At 30.0% G+C, this 21,367-nt stretch overlaps 1 protein-coding gene across 3 annotated transcripts in view; it reads right to left on the bottom strand.

The window, feature by feature from the left end:
• The window catches only part of PRKACB (protein kinase cAMP-activated catalytic subunit beta), a 109,618-nt gene that overhangs the window by 19,321 nt on the left and 68,930 nt on the right, over positions 1-21,367 (bottom strand). For all 3 annotated transcript variants that reach the window (XM_039838688.1, XM_039838687.1, XM_039838689.1), the window contains exons 2-8: positions 16,338-16,399; positions 14,085-14,213; positions 8,245-8,343; positions 7,141-7,223; positions 4,450-4,576; positions 3,439-3,534; positions 237-359 (exon numbers count right to left, since the gene is read on the bottom strand). In XM_039838688.1, coding sequence (XP_039694622.1) covers positions 237-359; positions 3,439-3,534; positions 4,450-4,576; positions 7,141-7,223; positions 8,245-8,343; positions 14,085-14,213; positions 16,338-16,399 — 719 coding nt within the window. The remainder of the gene's footprint in view (positions 1-236; positions 360-3,438; positions 3,535-4,449; positions 4,577-7,140; positions 7,224-8,244; positions 8,344-14,084; positions 14,214-16,337; positions 16,400-21,367) is intronic.

Genomic DNA, 21,367 nt, shown 5'->3' with positions numbered 1-21,367 from the left:
TTTTACTACTTTGCTAATTTGTAAAACTGCCCTTTTTTCTTAAGAGATTTCAATGATTTACCATTTATGCTGTTATTTTTAATGAATGCTAAGTACAAGGGCAGCAACTATGGGTATTTCCCTATTTTTCCAAACTTAGGGTAATATTTTAATGATATAAAATGGTTTCAATCTACAAAACTTAAAATTCATGCACAGAAATAATGAATAATAGAATAATAAAATGTACTGCTTACCTTTCCAGAAACAATCTTTTCATAAATCTGAATTGGTTGATCTGCAAAGAATGGGGGGTAGCCAGCTGCCATTTCATAGATTAATACTCCTAATGCCCACCAATCCACTGCCTTATTGTAGCCCTTAGAAAACAAATGCCAAAAGTCAATTAATTCACTCAGAAGAGAATGAAGTCATAGATGACTTCGAAATAATCTTCAAGCATATGAAAAAATTTTAAAAGCAGTTACTGAGTAGTTATTTAGAATGCAATAAAAAGATAAACGAAATGTATCAGGTCAGGTTTAAACTGAACAAAGGGGAGACTTTCCATATATTGGAATTAGATATTAGGAAATATTAAATCTTCCTAAAATCATTACGATTATAGACAATAAAATAGTTCCTATTTAAATTGGGATAATTTAGTTGTCGCTGAACAACAGGAAGGAAGTTGGACCAAATTAACTCTGGAAGCCAATTCCAAGTCTATAGTCTTATGAATCAGGTTTTCTAGAGAATACCTAGGAATGTTAAAAGTTTCAAAATAAAATAGTAGATGTTGAACTTCTAATAAATAGTGGAGTTGACTACCAAATATTCTATATTGTTAGATTTTAGGAGGGTAACTATACTAAGGATAATCCTATCCACTTCACAGGATCTTATGAAAGCTAAGAGTTTAATTTGGAAGCTAATAAATGTAAATATTTAAGTATACTTTAGTTATCTAATGTTTTGCTTCTCATATCTAAAAGGTATACAGAAAAGATATTTAATTTATGGGGTTTTGTGAGGACTATATCAAATGAAAGAAAATAACATGTATAAAAAATGTGCTATCAACCAAATGTACAATGCTAAAGTTATTTTCAATTGGGTTATTTTTCCATCTTAAATTTACTAAAATTATGACATAGAAGTATTTATAAAAAATAAAGAATAAAATATTAACATGTTTGCGTAAAGTTTGTTAACTATGATTAGTGTCAATTGGCAGAAAAGACTGAAAAAAAAAAAGAAAGAAAAAACAACTCGATCATGTAGAAGAATGAGCTGAGTTCTTGTCAGATCTTTTGGTCTGCCTGCAAATGTATCTTCTGATTACCTTCGTCCCTCCCCACATTCCAACTTTTTGTCAAAATTTTAGCTTTAAGAACTACTTAGTTTTCAATTAGCTAACATATAATACTATAATATAGTATTTCTTTTATTTCTGCTTCTGTATTTTTTTTTTTTTTTAAAGCCTGCAGCACTTGTTATTCCTAGGTGGTCTCCCATCCAAGAAGTAACGGGGCCCGACCCTGCTTAGCTTCCAAGATCAGACAAGATCGGGTGTGTTCAGGGTGGCATGGATGTAGACTGTGTTCTTTTATAGGGAGAGGGACTAGTAATATGACTAGCACTTTGTTTTGCTAATAGAAATGGGCATCAATTTTGCTTAACTTTTAATTTAACTTACTAGTACTATCATTCATTACATTATTTTTATTATAATGAGAGCACATAATGTTGAACCAGATCCTTTTATTAAACTTTGATTTCTATGTTTTAGACTGTGTGCTACTGTTCATAAGAAATGTGAGAGATGGTTTTTTAATAACCCAGGTATAGAGAATAAAAAAAATTAAAAAACTAAATTACCATAAATAAATGGGTAAAGGACATGAAATAATTATTCACACACACAAAAATATCAAATGGCTACAAGCATTTAAAAAATCTAATAATCAAAGACATGAGACTTAAAATATCATTTATTACCTATTAAGTTAGTAATGATTTTAAAAATAAGAATACCCAATGCTGAAGAGAGTGTGGTGAAATAGGCCCTCTCATATACTGCTAGTAGAAGTGTAAAATGTTACAATCTTTTTGAAAAGCACTTTGGCAATATGTACCAAGAGCCTTAAGAATGCTCATACCCTTTAACCCACTACTTCCACTTCCAGAAACCTATCCTAAAAAAATAATTTGAAATGCAGAAAAAGCTTTATGCACAAAGACATTTGTCACAGTTATTTATAATTTTTTAAAAAAGGAAACAATCTGAATATTCAACAATAGAAGAATGGTGATATACTTTATAGTTACATTTGCAAATAAGCCATTAGAATAATGTTTGCATGCTTATCATTTAAGTGAAAAAGCTGAACACAAAACTGTATATTCACTATATTTCAACTATAATAACATGCATAAAAAATATATTAAAGTGTTTTTTTTAAAGCTGTCTTTGTGTGATGAAATTATAGTGTTTTTTTGATTGTTTATATTTTTCTGTATTTTCCAAGTTTTGTACAATGAACATCTATTATTTCTATAATACATATACATTTTTAAAGTTTTGGCACTTATTCTGTCATATTATTTGTTAAATGTAGTTAAGAAGAAATGTGTTAATAGCAATGATATTTAGCTTATAAAAGACTAAAAAGTTAAAGATTTAAATTATAAAAGATGAGAGAAAGCTGAAAGAAATCTTTTATTTTATTCTAACACTTCGATAGGTTAGCCAAATTTCAATTATTCGGAGAGTAGGTATTCAGTTTGTAAATGTTGAGGCATGTGTCTTATCCTTTTCTCTTTCCTTGCTCCTATTTGTGCCTGGTTATTGTTAATTTCTTCTTTCTAGCTTTCTCTACCAAGGGATGGCAGTAGAAAAAAAAAACAGAAGTTAAATCATCCTTTTAGATATAATTACAAGTTTCTCTCACCACATTTAGAGAAGTAGAACTGTCTTCGATAAGAACTTTAACTATTCAATTACTATAATATTCCCATTTTTACACTAAAATTAAAAATATAATTCACAAACATTTCTTTCATATAAGTAGTAAAGCTGAAACAAAGGAAGAATCGACAACTAGTGCATATCATCTTTAGATCTGCCTCTCAATATAACTCAGAGCAAGGCTTCTCCACCCTCCCATTATTAAAAATAATTATGAAAAGGCTATGTATGCTTTTGGCTTCAAAACATGGACCTACATGTCAAATTTATTCATACTATTTCTCTTAGATTCAGAGTTAAAATTGACAGAATTTATTGGATTAGTAGTAGACTCTAACTTTTTTAGTAATTATGCACAGATTTAAACTCATAATTCATAATTTAGATTAAATAAAAATGTAAATTTAGATCAATAAACTTTTCATAAAAGTCCACACTGATGCATGTCTTATATGTCTACTGCTTACATAATGACAGTATAAATATACCTTGCTGAGGATTATTTCTGGAGCCAAATATTCTGGAGTACCACACAATGTCCAAGTTCTGCCTTTAACTCTTTTGGCAAACCCAAAGTCTGTGACCTATAAAAGGAAAAAAATACTCATGAACATCTATTGTTTCACAATAAATGTCCTTATTGTATCTAAGTTGAAAGTTAAAAATCAGGGTTGAAATTAAAAACAGAAAAAAAAAAATTAAGTCAATATAATTGAGACTAATCCATGAGGTCACTATTTAGTGAATGCAAGTTAAAACAACCCATGCTAAATAGTGTTTCCCTGACTCAAAGAAAGAAACAAATTAACCAAAAAATTGTTTTAATAAATATGAAGCAGTGACAGAAGTGTTCCCTAAGTCCAACATGTCCCGTGCCATTAATTACATCATCAGAAGTGCAAAAACACCATTGGGAAAATCTACTGATAACTGTGTAAAAAGAGATGCTCCCACTTTATTAATAGCAGAAATGGAAAGAAACCAGTGTAACCAGTCAGTCCAGTATTGGGAGCTGGAGCTCTTTTGGCAGTTGCATTATAATGTTAAAAAGCATGGACTCTAGGGACAGACTATCTGTGTTCAATTCTGACTCCACCTGTGTGACCTTGCTGTGCCTTATTTTCATCAGCCTTAAAATAACAATAACAACATATTTACACTTGTTATCAGTATTAAAAGAAATGATACATATAAAATGCTTAGAATAATGCCTGGCACTAAATGAGTGCTCCCAAATTTAGCTATTATTATTTCTTTATGTAGGAGCCTTTGCTCTATTCACAACTACAGATTATAGGGAATATAAACAGGGTCTATCCTTGATGGGACTTTTTGGTCCCTGTAATAATAGCAGAACTATTAGCTCAGTTTAAACTATTAGGAAGAAGTAATTGTCTCCCTCAAATAAAAAAATTCTAATATTGGTAGTTGTTAAATGTATACAACTTCTTACCTAGTATTTTCTCAAATACATAATATATAATGTGTTCAAGTCATACCTGGATATAACCTTGGTGGTCAATTAGGAGATTTTCAGGTTTTAGATCTCTGTAGATGAGGTCTAGTGAATGAAGGTACTCAAATGTCAGCACTATCTGAGCTGCATAGAACCGTGCATGGGGTTCACTACAAAGGAAAAAAAAAAACTGAATTTCTGTAAAATGGTTTAACATATAGTAATTAGTAAATTACACAAAAAAAATAATATGGGGTTAAAGTATTTTGGGAGTAAAACGAATTTCTTTTAAACATATGTAATAAATCTTGTTTCCAAATATTTACTAAATCTTTAAATTGTCTTAAAATAATGCTTTCATATGCTTAGTGGGCAGCATATGTTAAAGAAAAATATAACTTTCAAATTGTCATCATATTTTAAATTATTATTGGCAACAGTAGAAGATACTGATGTCTTCGTAATTATGTCTGATTGAAAAGCAAATGTGCTAATTAGATTGTCTATCAGGGCCATTGCTACTGTTGATAGGTTTCAACTACATTCCCATAAATTTCAAGTGCTTATTAAAGAATTGTATATACAGAGCTCTTTAACTGCAATAATCTACAGATTGATGCCATTTCGCCCAGACTATTCCTATTATAAAAATGATATATGCTCATTATAGAAAAAGCATCATAAAATATTAATGAAAAATAAGACACTCATAATCCCAACCAGAAACCACAGATACAAGCCTGGTGTCTAAATTTCAAATCTACTATGCAAGTTTATAAAGACACTAAATACAGTTATAAACTGTATATTTGTGTAAATATACACAGTTCTTGCATGCATAGATTAGATTAACTGATAGTGTAATTTTGATGCCACATTTTGAATATTACTCCAAAAGGATATACTGACTTTTTACTTTGAGTTTCTATTTTATCTTCTAGTGTATACACTGAATTCTGCTAATCTGCCTGACGAATTGCAATCACTTTCAGATTTGTGTCTTCAGTGAACAACGTTAACTATAAATAGAATCTCTCTCAAGATGGCTGGCATTAGTTTGATCTAGTAGCACCAGAAATAGATTCCAAAAAAAGATTATATATGTTGCTCCTTTTGCTTGTCACTATATTTCCTAAGTCTTAGGCTGATACACATCAGGTGCTCAGTAAATATTTGTTGAATGAATAAATATGTTTGAAAAAACATTCCGGGGGCAATATTTTATAACATCCTTTTAATTCTAGCATTATCCCAACATTGTAATAGTCTATATTATGTGTCATATGACAAGGAACAAGGAGAACACTGTACAACAAGATTAGAAGAACCATCCTGGTCATTTATCCTTCACCTTGGAAATGTCTGACCTGTTTTCTCCATGCATCTGTAAATCTAAGATGCACTTATCATCTTACAAATAAATATAAATTTATCATCATAAATATAAAACGCCCTCAGAATTTTATATTATTTCCACAGACTGGTGTTTGACTGGAGGAACACAAACATTACTTAGATCTATAATCAAATTGTTGAAAGGTGTAAAAAAATATTCTACAGGAAGATTTAATGCTGTAGCAGCTTAAAGTCTAGACAGATACTGTTTAAGTAGAGAATCATAATGACTCTATTGATTCTTATTAGAGCCATGCTCAACAATAATTCAGTAGACTAACTGCCTTAAAGATTTTGAGATGGAAGTTAGCAACCTTTCAAGTGTATCTGAAATATGTGTTAAGGGTTAGAAAAGAATGTTTCAGTGCGAATCATATCAGTTGAGTTGCTTTGCTACTAGTAGCAAGTCGAATTAAAGAAACAGAAGTGTGGGGAGTTCAAATGAAAGAAGTTAGTAATTATAGAAAATGGACAAAATATGTTTTTTGAAGGCAGGTGTAGGTGAGGTTCTTCAGTGTAAAACTTTGAATTACAATAGGGCAATATGAGGATTCTGAGGTTGCTTGGACAAGAGGTGGTAGGAGAGAGGACAACATGAGATGAAAGAAAATCATTAAAGATAAACAGAAGTCACTTTACATTAGCACAGTGCCTGACACATATTAGGTGCCCTTTACATATTAGGTCAACAAATAAATTTTGGTTTAGGCTCTAATATAGCTCTAATGTTGGCCCATTACTGAATATAATTTCATGATAATCCAAGTCTATTATCATCTTTTTATGAATCTAATGACCATCACCAGTCCTGTTTGGATTCATATTTATGTTACTTACATCAATATATAATGAATGTACTGAATGAAGCTGGACGTGCTCTGGTTTCAGCTTCATTCTATTAGTGATTATTAGTAAACAGTAGTAGTTTATAAACTGTTGCGCACATGTAACAATAACAGAAATCTATAATCTATTTTAATAACTGCGCGACCTTATTAGTAATAACCTAATGATAAGGTAAAAACTTTAAAAATTATGTTTATATTTTTAAACCTCAACACAGCAAACCAAGTTTTATAATCTCATCACTATGATATCATTATTGTTGTTTCTATATATTCCTTTTTTATCTTCATCCTTACACAAACCTCTTCCTTAAAGTTATGTAATTAATATTTGTTCAAAAAATACTGGTAGGTTTAAATTCAATTAATTTTTGCATTTTCTGGAAATTCTTGTAATAATAGATTCTCACAATATCTACCAATTGAAAATAACTTAAAAATTTGGTTTAAAACAAGCACATAGTAAGGTTTGGGGAAAGTGAAGTATTAGTTACCTGAACCTTCCAATTCTTCTTAGATGTGAAAACATTTCACCCCCAGGGACATATTCCATAACCATATATAAATTAGAATTATCCTATGAAAAATAAAAAGGATAAAGAAATCAAAATTATGGAACCAAGACTATTTCTCAAGAAAATATTTTAAGACAACACCATGTTTAATTAGAAAAAGACATTTAAAAATCCATCTGACAGATTACTAACAGTGGGAAATAGAGAATAAGTAGAAAATGTTTGAATTTTTCTACACTGGCACTCATTTTTTCCCCCAGTATTCTTGATACAATTTATTATGGGACTTTTGCTGTTCCTGCTCTTGTAAGAAACACTTAACCCCTGAACTATTATTAAACATTGCAGCAATTACTTAATGCTATTGTGTATGTAAAAAAACAACTAGGTTAAAAACAAATTGAAAAAGTTAGTAAGAATATTTAGATTTTATGTGTTAAATTAGGTCAGAGAGATGAATGATTTTTAACATCATTCAGAATTCACAGGTCTTTATTTGATTTAAAGAATAAAAGAGGAAAAAGAAAAAAGATTAAAATGTTTCATACGAATCAATATTGTAGATAGATGCCAAATACCATTCGCAAGAACCGAAAAGCTGCCAGCTGAAAGAATAAATCTTGTGCAAGTTTATGAGCCAGTTGATTAGAGGGGTAAAGACTGTTCTACCTCACATAAATGAAAAGACTAGAGCACACATTACTAAGTGAAAGAAGATGGTGAGATTGTGGCAGAAAATGTTCAAGAGAAAAAAGTATGTAAATGTATTAATTAGCATAAATGTAAAAATTCCTTAATAAGATATCACTATGGATTTTGATAAAATATTTAATTTCATAATAACATCGCATGAAAAATTACACACTGCCTTTAACAGATTCCCTAGGGAGAACCAAAACCTTTTCATGTGTTACCTAAGTTATATGCATAACACAATTTAATTACATAAAACCTAAATATATTACTTTTTTGTTCATTCATATTCTCAAGATTTATCATTTGGTTTAGAATCAAATTATAGCTTTATAGTTTAAAAAATATATAAGGTTGAAAATATTTTATTTAAATATTAGTAAAATTTACCTTAAAAGAATACTCCAGTCGAACAAGAAAAGGAAAATTCACTGCCTGTAATATTCTTTTCTCATTCAAAGTATGTTCTATTTGTTTCAGTTTAACAACCTGTAATTGAGAGATAAATATATTAAACATATTTTAACAAAATTTTACTATAATTTTACAAGAAAAAAATAAATAAATGTCTTTCATATAAAAATGATTAAGTGAAATTGCTAGAGCTGGATAAAAATCATAATAATAACTACCAAGTAGGCTTATCAGATTCAAATGAAAAACCTAACAGAGGATTTAAAACTTGGTCTTAAGATGGTCAACTATGATTTTCAGTAAAGAAGCAAGAGCTAAGAAGAATTAACACATGATAAATTACTTTAAAAAATTAATATGTGAAAGAACTTAGTTCCTAATGACTAATAGTCTGCTAAAGAAGCTGGCACAAATCACTGCAATAAGTAGGTATTGATTTAAATCTTCAGGAGATCAGCAAGGAAATTAAGGATTGAGGAAAAGTCAATAACTAAAAAACAGGAGGTAAAAATGAAAAATCTGTTCATTTCATAATACATGAATAAATACAAGAACAAATCCTAAAAATTCAATTTGCACAGCCACAAGAGATGATGCACAAAATAATGGCAAAAAAAGACTGCTTATAACAAATAAGTCATTTAAGATTAATTGAGCTTCCTCTGGATTGTCTACTCAATCAGGTACATGGCAGGGGAAAGCACCTTATCCTGACTTCATGGAGACTGTGATTCTCTCCCACAAGTTATTCTACTTTTAATTTAAGAAAAGGTTTATTAGGATCTTGGGAGATATAAATAATTGGGAGATATAAATATTTATATCTTGGGAGATATAAATAATTGTCCTATATGTGTGTAAATCATTAAAAAGTGGCATTCTTTCTTGATAGAGTCTTATTGTCAATGTGGGGTAGTCATAGAGTTCAAGAAGTTGAATATGAATAAGAAAAGCAATTAAAAACACCATCCAGTATTTAGTACATAAATTATAGTATAAAAATAATGTTGAGCAAAGGATAAATGACTAAGAATCAAAAGATCTATGTTCTAATCTAGGTGTCCTATTCAACCAGTTTTGTGACTTGGGAGAAGTTATTTCAACTCTTAGGATCTCAGATTTTTTTCCTTTTTTTTTTCCCCATCTGTAACGTGAAGTGGTTGGATTACTAATGTACACATTCTAACTAGTTACAGAACCAATTAGTCCATACTTATCATGATAAATTACATAACATTACCTGGAGAATTACTATTGCTTTGTGTTTACTTTCTTTTAGTGAATTATTTTTTTAGTAGTTTCAGGTTCACAGTAGAATTTAGTAGCAGGTACAGAGAGTTTCCATATATCTCTTTTCCCCACACATGCATAGCCTCCCTCATTATCAACACTTCTCACCAGAGTGGTATATTTGTTACAATCAATGAACTTATACTGACGCATCATAATCACCTGGAGTCCATGGCTTACATGAGGGTTCACTCTTGGTATTGTACATTCTATAGGTTTGGACAAATATATAATGACATGTACCTTATCAAAAAGAATATTAACACTACCCAAAAAATCCTGTGCTCCACCTATTCATCCTTCCCTCTCCACTAACTTGAGGCAACCATTTATCTTTTTATTGTATCCACAGATTTTTCTTTTCCAGAATGTCATAGAGATGGAATCATATAGTATATAGCCTTTTCAGACTGGTTTCTTTCAGTTAATAATATGTATTTAAGTTTCCTCCATGTGTTTTCATGGCTTGATAGCTCATTTCTTTTTAGCGCTGAATAACATTCCATTGTCTGGATGTACCACAGTGTTTACTTTTGCGTATTATGATATAGCAGGTTTTTAGTTAGGCATAGACAATGTGTTACCTTGGACATAAATTAATGAAAACTACAACGGAGAGGCTTTCTGCATTATAGCCCTAAGCCAACTATGTAATGTGGGGGCATAACAATTAAAAATGGAAATGAATCCAGGATATATAAACTAGCAAAGCAAATATGCTTAATTTTTAAATTAACTTAATTAAAAACTAACTAATTAAAATCTAACTTACTTTTAAATGTGTATATCTACCACATATAAGGCATAATGATAAGTGCGATAGACATAAAGAGAGTGTCTGCTTGCATGCTACATAAAATCTGTTTGGAAATATGATGCATAAATATGTGAATAGCAACATATGAACAATTGCTAAATGAGAGTTATGATGTCATAAATGTTCAGAGGAGAAAGTGTTTACATTAGGCCTAGTACATAATCTTTCGGAGTCCTAGATTTTTCTAAAAAATGCTGATAATAATAACACCTGCTTTAAAAGTGATTGTGTGGCATAATGCATGTCAAGTGACAACATAGTGCCTGGCACAAAGTAAAAGGTCAAGCATATTATTTTTATAATCTATTTTAAAAGGTGAGAGTTCGGCTGGGTCTTAAAGATGGATAGATAGCAAAGGTTAGAGAAAAATAGGAGACAGTGCAATCAGGGTTAATATCCAGAACCATTACCTGAAGTGAGAAAATATACAAAGGTAAGTCTGAGTGCTAGTTCCAGTTGGCTATATCTTAGGACAGTGGTTCTCAAATTTTGGTAATGAAGTATCCCTAAACGGCAGAGAAAAATTAAGAAGTACACCCATGGAGGTTTAGTCCATGTTTTATTTTCCAAAATTCATATAACATTTATATTTACTTCTTGATACTTCTGCTGGTTTAAATATATATATGTATACACACACACACACATAAGTATTTATAAATGATTACTTATCAACTGGATTTTTAGTCAAACATGAAGAATTATTAATAAGGAAAATAGGCCATATATCATCACATATACTCCTACCCTTCCCAGCATAGCACTATATAGTTGTGTGGGTCAAGTTTCAAATAGAGAAGTAGAACACAGAGGACATGTAGGGGAATAGTGTGAGATAAAAGGCTTTCATGTAGGGGAACAGTGGAGTCTGGAAGAAAATTATGAAGGGTTTGAAAGCAGGCTGCAGAGTTATGACTTTACTTAATAAATATCAGGAAGCTTTTTGAGTGAGTCAGTGAGGTGATATCATATGATAAGAAAACTTTGTTGGCATTGAGGAAAGTGAATTAGTAGAAGATGAAAACTCTAGGGTTGTGAAAATTAAGATGTTACTGTGAAAGCCCAGTTAACATTAGTGAGAGACGAATTAGGTGGTAGTAGAAAGTATCTCAGGGATAACAAATACATTTGAAAGGAAAAATTAACAAGGAGTATAGGTATAGAAATCAGACAACCCTAGGTCAAATTTTTGGTTCATTTTACTAGCTGACTTTGAAAAAATTACTTTAATAAAGTGGTTATTGGCTTAAAGAAGGATTAATGCAAACAAAGTTGTAAAGATTCACTGATACAGTAAATATCAAGTGCCTAGCAAAGCTTCACACATGGTGTGGAATAAAGAAAATATGATTTCCCTTAATTTCTGTACTGATTTTGATTCCTGCCCACCCCCGCCCCCTGCCACCTCATACACCCTAAGATAGGAGTAACCAAAAAAAGTTTATTGAAAGATTTGTGACTTTATTAACATAAAAGGTTATTATGGAGTATTATTTTCATAGTTAGCTTCAGCAAATTAAAGTAAATAAACTTGAAAAAAATCAGAATATAAAGGTTTTGTCCTAATTATAAATAGATCCAGAACACTGCCACAGAGAAGTGACTTAAAATGGCAGCTATTCGTCTAGGAAATACTCTTTTGCCATGATTTATCCCTGAGGTAGCCTTAATAACTTACTTAACAAGTCACTGTCTTACCAAAAAAGGATTTAAAAATTATTTTCTAAATATTTTAAAGCATTAAAATCCTTTCTGTAATCCTTTTAATATTTTAAGACTAAAGCACATTTTATTAATTCCTTAGGAAACATACCATAAAATATTAGGTACTATCCATATAATAACATTTTAATGACAGATTTAATCAAAAATATAAATTTGAAGCATTTTATTTTTGTTGTGCCAGCAAAACAAATATACAAATCACCCTCTCGGAGACCCAACTGCCTCGTATAGAAAATTAGGGCAAGGACTTGTTGATCTCGAGAGCTCCACTCTCAGAGTGTACAAATTAAGAGTTTGAAATGAATCGAAGCTTGGATAAGAACACATAGGGTGAGAGTACAGAACATGACAAAGAGAAGAGGGGATAGTCCTGAGCTTGAGATTTGCAATCTTTAAAAAGTAGACAGGAGGAAAAACATAAAACAAAACAAAACAAGAAAAGGCACATAAAAAAAGAAGAGCCTAAAGAGGCATGAGCATAATCAGAAGAGCATTGGGGTCCAGAAGTCCAGGGACAACACAGTTTTAAAGAGTAGCCAGCACAGTCACAGGGTCTAAAAAAGTCAAATAAGATGAGAAAAAAGAGTTCAATGGACTTGGTGATTAGGTCACTAGATTGGTGACTCTTGGCAGAGGCATTTTAGTGGAGTAGCAGGAGGTAGGAAATGAACAAGAAGGCAGCTAAATTGTTGTGGGTTAAATAATTAATAGGAAATGAGTGAATAAGTGATTAAATTATTTTTTCAAGAAGCATGGTTAGAAAAGTTACGTGAAAGGAGGCAGTAGACAAAGATGCACAATTAAATGTGTGTATAGTGTGCATTTAATTTTAGAGAGACTTAATAAGTCATTTCATGTTAGAGGTTAGTTTTGTTTTTGTTTTAAGGCAGAGGTTGGACTGGAATGTCAGATCAGTCTAATGCTGTGCTATACATACAAAATGATAGTCACGAGCAACATGTGGTTACTTAACACTGGAAATGTAGCTAACCTGAATGGAGATGTGCTATAAGTGCAATATATACATCAGGTTTGGAAGAATTGGTATGAAAAAAAGAATGTAAACTATCTCAGTAATTTTTATATTAATTATGTACTGTAATGGTAGTATTTTGGATACACTGGGGTAAATAGAATCTATTAACATTAATTTCAACTATTTTTTTACTTTTTACAAATGAGGCTACAAGAAAAGTTTTAATTACATATGGGGCTCATATTATTAGACAGCATTAGTCTAGCCACTATCTGTAACCATGCCTGTTTCTTCTTTATTTTCTTAGGTAAATGCCATTAAGCCAAAAGGTCATTCTTGGGAACAGAATATCTACAATATATCAAGACTTGCCATTTTTCTTTTACTTTCCCTTAATTATACATAATTACTAAGAAAATAGAATCTTTATATTTAAAGCATGAATAATTCAGATATACCAATATGTGATAAATACTTAAAACTTATTTTTAAATTTTTATTGATATAATTGACATATAACATCATTATTAGTTTCAAATATACAACATGATTTGTTATTTTTCAGAGTGTGTAGGTTTTCAAATTTTCCCAGCTTTAACTGACATTTTGAATTAAGCAAACTCAATCATGTTAAACAAGAGGGCTTGTACTGTCAATTATAGTAAGCCATAAAATAAAATCACTAAATTTCTGTAACCTCCATCCAAGCATCAAGTAATTTATTCCTGCGTTTTCCCACAAGGCAAAACGTCGTACAGATGCCTGTTCTTTACATGCTGAATTCAATATTTTGTTAATAAACATAGACATACCTATTATATATAATTATTGAAATAATGTACTCATATACTAAAACTATAGTCATAATAATAATGCAAATTCTTATTAATGCAACAATAAAATTATTTGAAGGTGTCAATGGTTAAGTCATTGTATTGTATCTATTTAATAATCTAGCTGATAAAACTGAAGTTTACCCTTCAAGTAAATAACAACAAAAACACTAACCTTCTGCTTATCTAAGATCTTCATGGCATAATACTGTTCAGTGCCTTTATGTTTCACCAACATGACTCTTCCAAATGAACCTGTTCCAAGGGTTTTTTTCCTTTCAAAATCCTCCAAGCCAGCATTATTCTACATATACACAAAAAATAAAATAAACTTTAAAATTAGAAATTCTCATAAGACTACTATAATAACTATAATAAATTTAGTGATAAGAAGAGTTTATTTAATTTATAACCATTCATTTAAAAATGGTGAAGGCTACTGAAATTCTAAGTTATTGGTTCTATTTTTCCCTTTGAATAAGAAAATATTTAATGTTTGAAAAGAGAATTATATTGCAAAACAAAGCATAATAATAATGGAAGGAAATAAGAGCCTCAGATGATGTATTAAAGATCATATTTCACTATGAATTCCTAATATTGGACTTCTAATAAATTAATTTCATATTTTAATAACTACCAACTGACCAGAGGTAGACTGACAAAGACAATCATGAAAGCCACACATTCTTAATGCACTTGCAAATAACTCTAATGAACAGATAAGCTGAGGGATCAGAGTCCTTTCACCAGAGTTACCTCTGAAGAAAGCACCATGTAACTTCATTTCCACCTTTATAGGAGCTTATAGAACTAGATAATAACAGTGTGAGAGATCCCAATGGCTTTCTCTTTCTGATGTTATAATAACCCAGTATTACCTAAAATAGTAACAATAAGGAAAGAGTTCCTCATTCCCACAAAGATAACCAGGAGTCAAGAGTCTCAGAACAATAATCAGCCTTTTTTTCTCCTTGAATAGATGCTTTGTTATAAGCAAACATCTTTGTTTGGCTTTGACTATAGCACAGAAGCAAAGAATTGGAAGCATCAGTCTGCTGAATTTGTTGCTGCCACAACAAAATGAAAATTACTAGGAACAAATTGTGTGCTAAATAGTAGTAAGTAGTAATTGCTGGCCCGTTTGTTTAATAGGTTTTCATTACAAAGATCTCCAGAAAAATCTTAAAAAAATATATTTCCAAGGGCCAGTCTGTACAGTATTTAGCTTGAGAAAAATGTGATACAATATGATTCTTGTATAAGTGAGGAATCGGAATAAGTATTGAAGCCCAACTGTAGTTGGACTTTGTTTCTATTGCAAATCAAACCTTGCCCCCGGAGACACAGCTTATCTTCTTGTTGAATCATTACAGAGGGAGCAAGCAACTCTAAGTTTCTACTTATAAAACTTGTTTTCATCATATTTTAATTTCAAATTTCTAATAATTTTAAATTGCCATGAGATTCTATGTCAATGCAGAAAGAAAAAAGTCCTTCTAATTCTGATCGGATTATTTAACTTTATGAATTAATAGTTAATTTTTGGTTTTATGAACATAGATGGATTGAAATATTTAATACAGTTTCCAACTAAATCATGAAAATAAACTTCATCGATAGACAATAGGACATCATTTTTTTGTCAGTCATTGCTTTTCATACAAATATGCCATCTTCCTTTCCTCCCTCAATGTTTCATGTTAGATAATGTCTAACTTTTTGTAATCGCTAGTAATTATATTTTAAATTATAGGTCATGCTCTAAGTGTTGGTAATGTTGGCATTTTCATAAAACATAACATTTATTTAAAATTAAATATTTTTTAGTAAAAAATATTTGAAGTAAAAGATTTTTATGCTAAAAAGATGGTTTTCGAGATTTAATCCACCATTAAATTTAATTATTTATAACTTCAAAAAGAGGTTTTTTGGCAAGCATAGATGGCTCTTTTTATATACAGTTTTGAAATCTTAGTTAAGATCTAAAGTATTTAAATTATATAACACTTATCCCATCAAAATGTTTATGAAAGGATCCCTGGGTTGGTATGTTATCAAAAGCCAAGTATTTGTGACTAAGAATTTGAAACTCTCCAATAGAATCCTTACTGTAATTACTAACGATAAAAAAATGCTATCCTAGGCATAAGTAAAAATTACTCTAATATTAGAAAATATCGAGAGTTTGTAGCAGCATGGAATTAGTATCAAAATTTATGTTCGACATTAGTTCTTTCTCCAATTTAAGTATGCAAAAATTAGTAATGAAAAAAATCAAAACATGGCAAAAATTCCCACGTTAAGCTTACATTTATTAATGCTACTTGAAAATTAAAGTTTCTTTAACTATTAAATTATTTAGGCAAAAATCATGATTTTACTTAACACATGATATTTAAATCATAGAAAAAGTTAAATTCCTTACCTGAGCAGGATTTTCCCACTTTTTTAAAAAGTCTTCTTTGGCTTTAGCTAGAAACTCTTTCACTAAAAATATATAAAAAAATTGTCTTGTAAGAATATTTATATTACATATAAATATATTTGTTTTAAAAACACAGACTTCTGTCAACTATGGTTGTCATAAAATGTGTACTCACAACCATGATACACTAGAAAGCAATTTAGTTTCTATCAACAAGAAACAAATATTTTCTCAAATTTTAAAAATCTCAAATATCTTTCTTATGGAGATCACTTTATTTATTTCAGGTCTAAAAATAAAAATACTGTTTCTGAAGACATATGTGAAAGTAATGTAAAAAAGTTAGAAATCCATCTAGGACAAAATACTGATTGTAAATAAATCAGCAGTGATAGTTTAAAAGTACAACAGAGCCCTTAAATGTAAGAATTTAAAACACCTGGAAAATGTGAACTTGTTAATTTGTGGAGTTTCAAAAATAATTGATTTTGATATAGGACTATTTTTAGATATAATGATTTATGTCATCAGATATGTGGTTTCTACTAAAGGAGAGAGAAAAGAGAAAACCCCACAAACTACCATAGAAAAAAATACCCACAAAAACTTGAAAACAAAAGAATAAAACACCACAAACAAACAAAAAACCCCAAGCACTTAAAAATCTCATTCTAAATTTGGAGCAAAACTAAATGTCTAAATAATTGATTTCAAATGTACCTTGAAGTAAAGCAATTAAAAATTTTATGTTTATATAGTGTTCAATAACAGCCATATTATTTTACAGAGCTGTGGTTTGAAGTTTTACATTTGTTAAATGATGAATCATTTTAAAAGATGCCTGTTTTTCATTGTCTTTCCACAGAGTAATTAACAATCATTTGTTTATAAACTTCAAGTGTTTAAAAACAAATAGAAAAAAAATTCCAGAGATAAAATAGCATTAAGAATATGTATTTTTGTTTCTATAGTTAGATATGAGAGCAAAGCCTGACTATATAAGAAATAAATATTTTAGACTTTTTGTTCAGAAAGTTTCCAATATTTCTTTGATATTTGAATCTATAAATAAAAAGAAAATAGCAGAAAATAGTATTTAAATAATGTTCAAATAGTAAAAGGCTAGATAAAATGAACAAAGAGTGGCACACTGGCATTTATTTCAAAAATTCTAATAGGGACGATGATGATGGTGGTGATGATGATAATGGAAAGAAAGAATTTTAAAAGTAGAAGTGAGGGACCCACAAAGTCTTTAATCTAATCACCTAATAATGTAGTAGTATTAAAGTGAGGCATTTTAAGACACACATAATTATTTTGCTTTATCCTTAGTGAAGTACAGTTGGCAAAACACTGCTACTAACCAAAAAGTTTACTGGTATTCTAAACTTTTGAAATTTAAAAACAGTGATGACAGGCACCAAGAGCAGACATTAGTTTTTAAGTAACAGAGGAGTGTGCATTTCTGAAGACATTATTTTACTACTTTATATAAACTGTCATTTGTATTTTGCTGTTAAAATACTTTCAAAATATCTATTTTAGAAAGTTTGAGAAAAATAATTTTTAAAATTAGAATTCTCCCATTGTATAAAAATCTCATCCACTAAAACAAGGAATCAAATAACTTCACCTGATTATACAAATACGGTCTAATGTCTCCTGGGAGGTGGATTTGGGGGTGGAAAATTCTTACTTTTTTTTGAGTTTAAGATGTTTTAAGTTATTCTACTTTTAAAAGTTAATATACTAGTTACAAATGAAAAAGAGTGGTTTTAAAAGTAAGATTTTTTTTTTTTTTTTTTTTTGCATGGAATAGATATATTTACACATGGGATTGACTTGGAAATGACAGCTATAAAATAAAAATAACTTATTGCTAAATACAACAGTGGCTTTTAAGAAGCAACTTGTGAGTCCTAAAATATGCCTCTGATTTCTTTTGAAAAAAATTTATCACCTATTTATAGAATTTGCACATCAAGTCACATTATAAACTCTCCAGATACCTGACAGAGTATAGATAATTTGGAGACAAGGAAGAGAATCAGAAAAAGAAAAAAAGTATCCCTAACATCCTGTTTCAGCTTCTGTCACTTTCTGCAGAGTGGATCTGGAGTTTAAGAAAATGAAACTGGTCAAAGGAAGGACTGGCAATATTTGCCAAAGATGGTAAGTTGAAAGAAAAGTGCCAGGTACTACTTAATTTTATTCATTGACAGGATATTTAGGAAATTCTTTGAAATATTCTCTGTACTCATCAATATTCTAAGTTTAGTCAAGTAGCACTGTTCTCATAAAGGTCATATAAAATTATCAGAAATGAGAATAAATAAAAGATATTAAATTTTGTGAATTATTTAAATTAATAAAGAGATTCTCTTTTAGAGTAAAAGATAAGCATTAATTATAATGTGATTAAAGAGTTCCATGAGGAAAACTCTGCTCCTGAAGCACTTTTTGTCCCATAAGTATATATATACAAATGAAATCTCTAGCTTATACGTGCATTATTTAGATGCAAAAATGAACAGTTAATGCTATAAGAAATCAGTTAACCAAAATATACATCTTATAAATATAGACAACAAAAGTAAAATATTTCACATGCTGGATTATGAATAACTCTAAAACAATAAGAAATCCAGAACCACATGTATTTGCTTTGAATTTTATTATTTTTAGACCGTGGTGAATTTAACTTTATAAATGCTTTCCTACGGTTATTTTTAAAATTTATATCTACTGACATAAGGTGCTGGCAGCTAATTAATAAGTAAGTGGTGGGAGAGACAGCCAAATTCAAACACTGCAAGACATTTAATCCAGAGTTCCCTATAGAGCATATGCTTAAAGTTCTCAATTTTTTCATTTTCTTGCTGTATTCTAATATGTAAGCCATATCTATATTTAACGATTTAAACCACTGTGATATCCTGAAACAGCCACAGGTTTTGAAGGTTGGCACACAAGAGCTAGAATGTTGGCTCTAACACTTCTTATCTACGTGATCATAAGTACCTATCTACAAAGCATCTAACAGTGATTAGTAACTCTCCTTAGAAACAAATATCTCAATGAAAGATTTTTCTGCAAATATATTTTGTTCTGTAGTGATCAGAACAAATATAAAAACATAAATGTATTTTCTCTTCAGTTTGTATTACTTAAAGAGTGTATCACACTGCATTCTAAAGAAACGAGCCTACCAAAGCAATCTATATGTTCACTCAAGGTTGGTTTCTAGGAATGTTCACCCACATTCACAAGATGAAGAAAAAAGAAACAAATGACAATTTTTATGCATTTCCAGAAGTACATTAAAAAAACAATTCTTATCACCTTCAAAATATGTTTGAATATATTTATACACAGGACATAGTTTAAAAATTATATTACAAGGTTCATTTTAAACATAGGAAAATTTATTAAAAATTCAAGTATGGCACATCTTTATTCCATGTTATTCAGATAATTCTACAATAAAGCAGAATGCTTCATTAATTACATTTTGTACATTTACTTATTAGGCATTTTGTGGTTCTGTTAGGTAAACTACATTACTGCTTATAAAAATAGCACGTTGTTAGTTATAGTATATCATTATCCAATGCTTTCTAAAAAGGTTCTCATTCATATTTTGTAAGAATTTGGAAATTATTACTATACAGATTACAACTACTCCAGACGTTGAGTTCTCCCATCTCTTTGTAATGAAATAAATATCACCTCCATCTTTTACACCTCTTTATAATAGAAGCAAAACATTATTTAACTTTTATAATGGATATCAGAAAAATAGAAGGGAAACGATCTAGAACAAAATAGAATATAAACTTCCCAGGATAAATACACAATTAAAATATTAGCTGCTTTATTCAAAACTTACAACAGTACATTTTCTTTCAAAAAACCATTCATTAACCTAGGTTATCTAAGTTAAGTGATGTGTATTAATCTATCTTCTGCTACCCTGCACAACTCCCACTGCTTTACAGTGCTATACTTGTTGTTTCTAAAATATCACCCAAGAAACTGCAATATAAATCATTTCTATAAACTCAACATAAAACTAAACAAACCTATTTCCTTCATTAACTAAAATGTTTTATTAAATCAGTATACTTTATTAAAATATAACTTTATGAGGAGCATTAACTTGCAAATAACCAATAAAAAAGTTTTTAAAATAACATTTTTTAAATTAAAAAGTAGTTGCCTACCAGATACTTCTGAAGAGGAGCAAGCTTGTATCCAAAAAATAAATTAAACAATGATTAAATGACACTCATATAAACAGCATAATAGCATGAATCATCTATACACATTTCCCCAGAATATCATATACAGAAATAAAACAATAATGTAGAAACTCAATTATTTGACTGAACATCTTTGACTGAACATATATGACTGAAAAGGACATTTAAATATTAAATGGTAAACTGATAAAATCAATAATTACTGTTTAGTGCCAAAATCAATTACCATTGCAATTCTCCTTAAAACAACAACAAAGACTTTAACTCCTCATAGCAATAATGCTAATAATATTAACACATATTGAAATCACATCCTATAACTATTATAATACCATCTCTGGACTTTTTGTTATTTATTTGAAACTTTACTGTAGGAAAGATACTCTGAATTATAACACTTTGTTAATTCCCTTCTGAAAGCCACTTCCTTGATGCTGGTTTAACAATCTTTTCAACAGCATTTATTGAGCATTGTTCAGTGGTGCCAGAAAGTGGGCTAGATTCTGGGAACACTACAAAGAATAAACACATCTCCACTATTAAGGAGATGAGAAGTTAATGGGGAGGCAGATGAACCATTATAATGAAATGTGACAAGGACTATAACTAAGGAAATTATAAGGTGCTATGCAAGCTTCGAAGAGGAAATTCTTGGGTAGTAAGGTAAGGCATTATAGAGGACACAGCATTTGTGCTAAATCTTGCAGGATAGAGTTCCGTTGGCAGATAGAATTGAGGAAGAAGACATAGGTTGGGATGATCTTG

Source organism: Pteropus medius, unplaced genomic scaffold, assembly GCF_902729225.1.
Source record: "Pteropus medius unplaced genomic scaffold, Ma_sr-lr_union100, whole genome shotgun sequence".
NCBI classification, from domain to species: domain Eukaryota; kingdom Metazoa; phylum Chordata; class Mammalia; order Chiroptera; family Pteropodidae; genus Pteropus; species Pteropus medius.
Note: the sequence above shows the minus strand (reverse complement) of the source record. Positions and strands in the feature narration are given on the sequence as shown.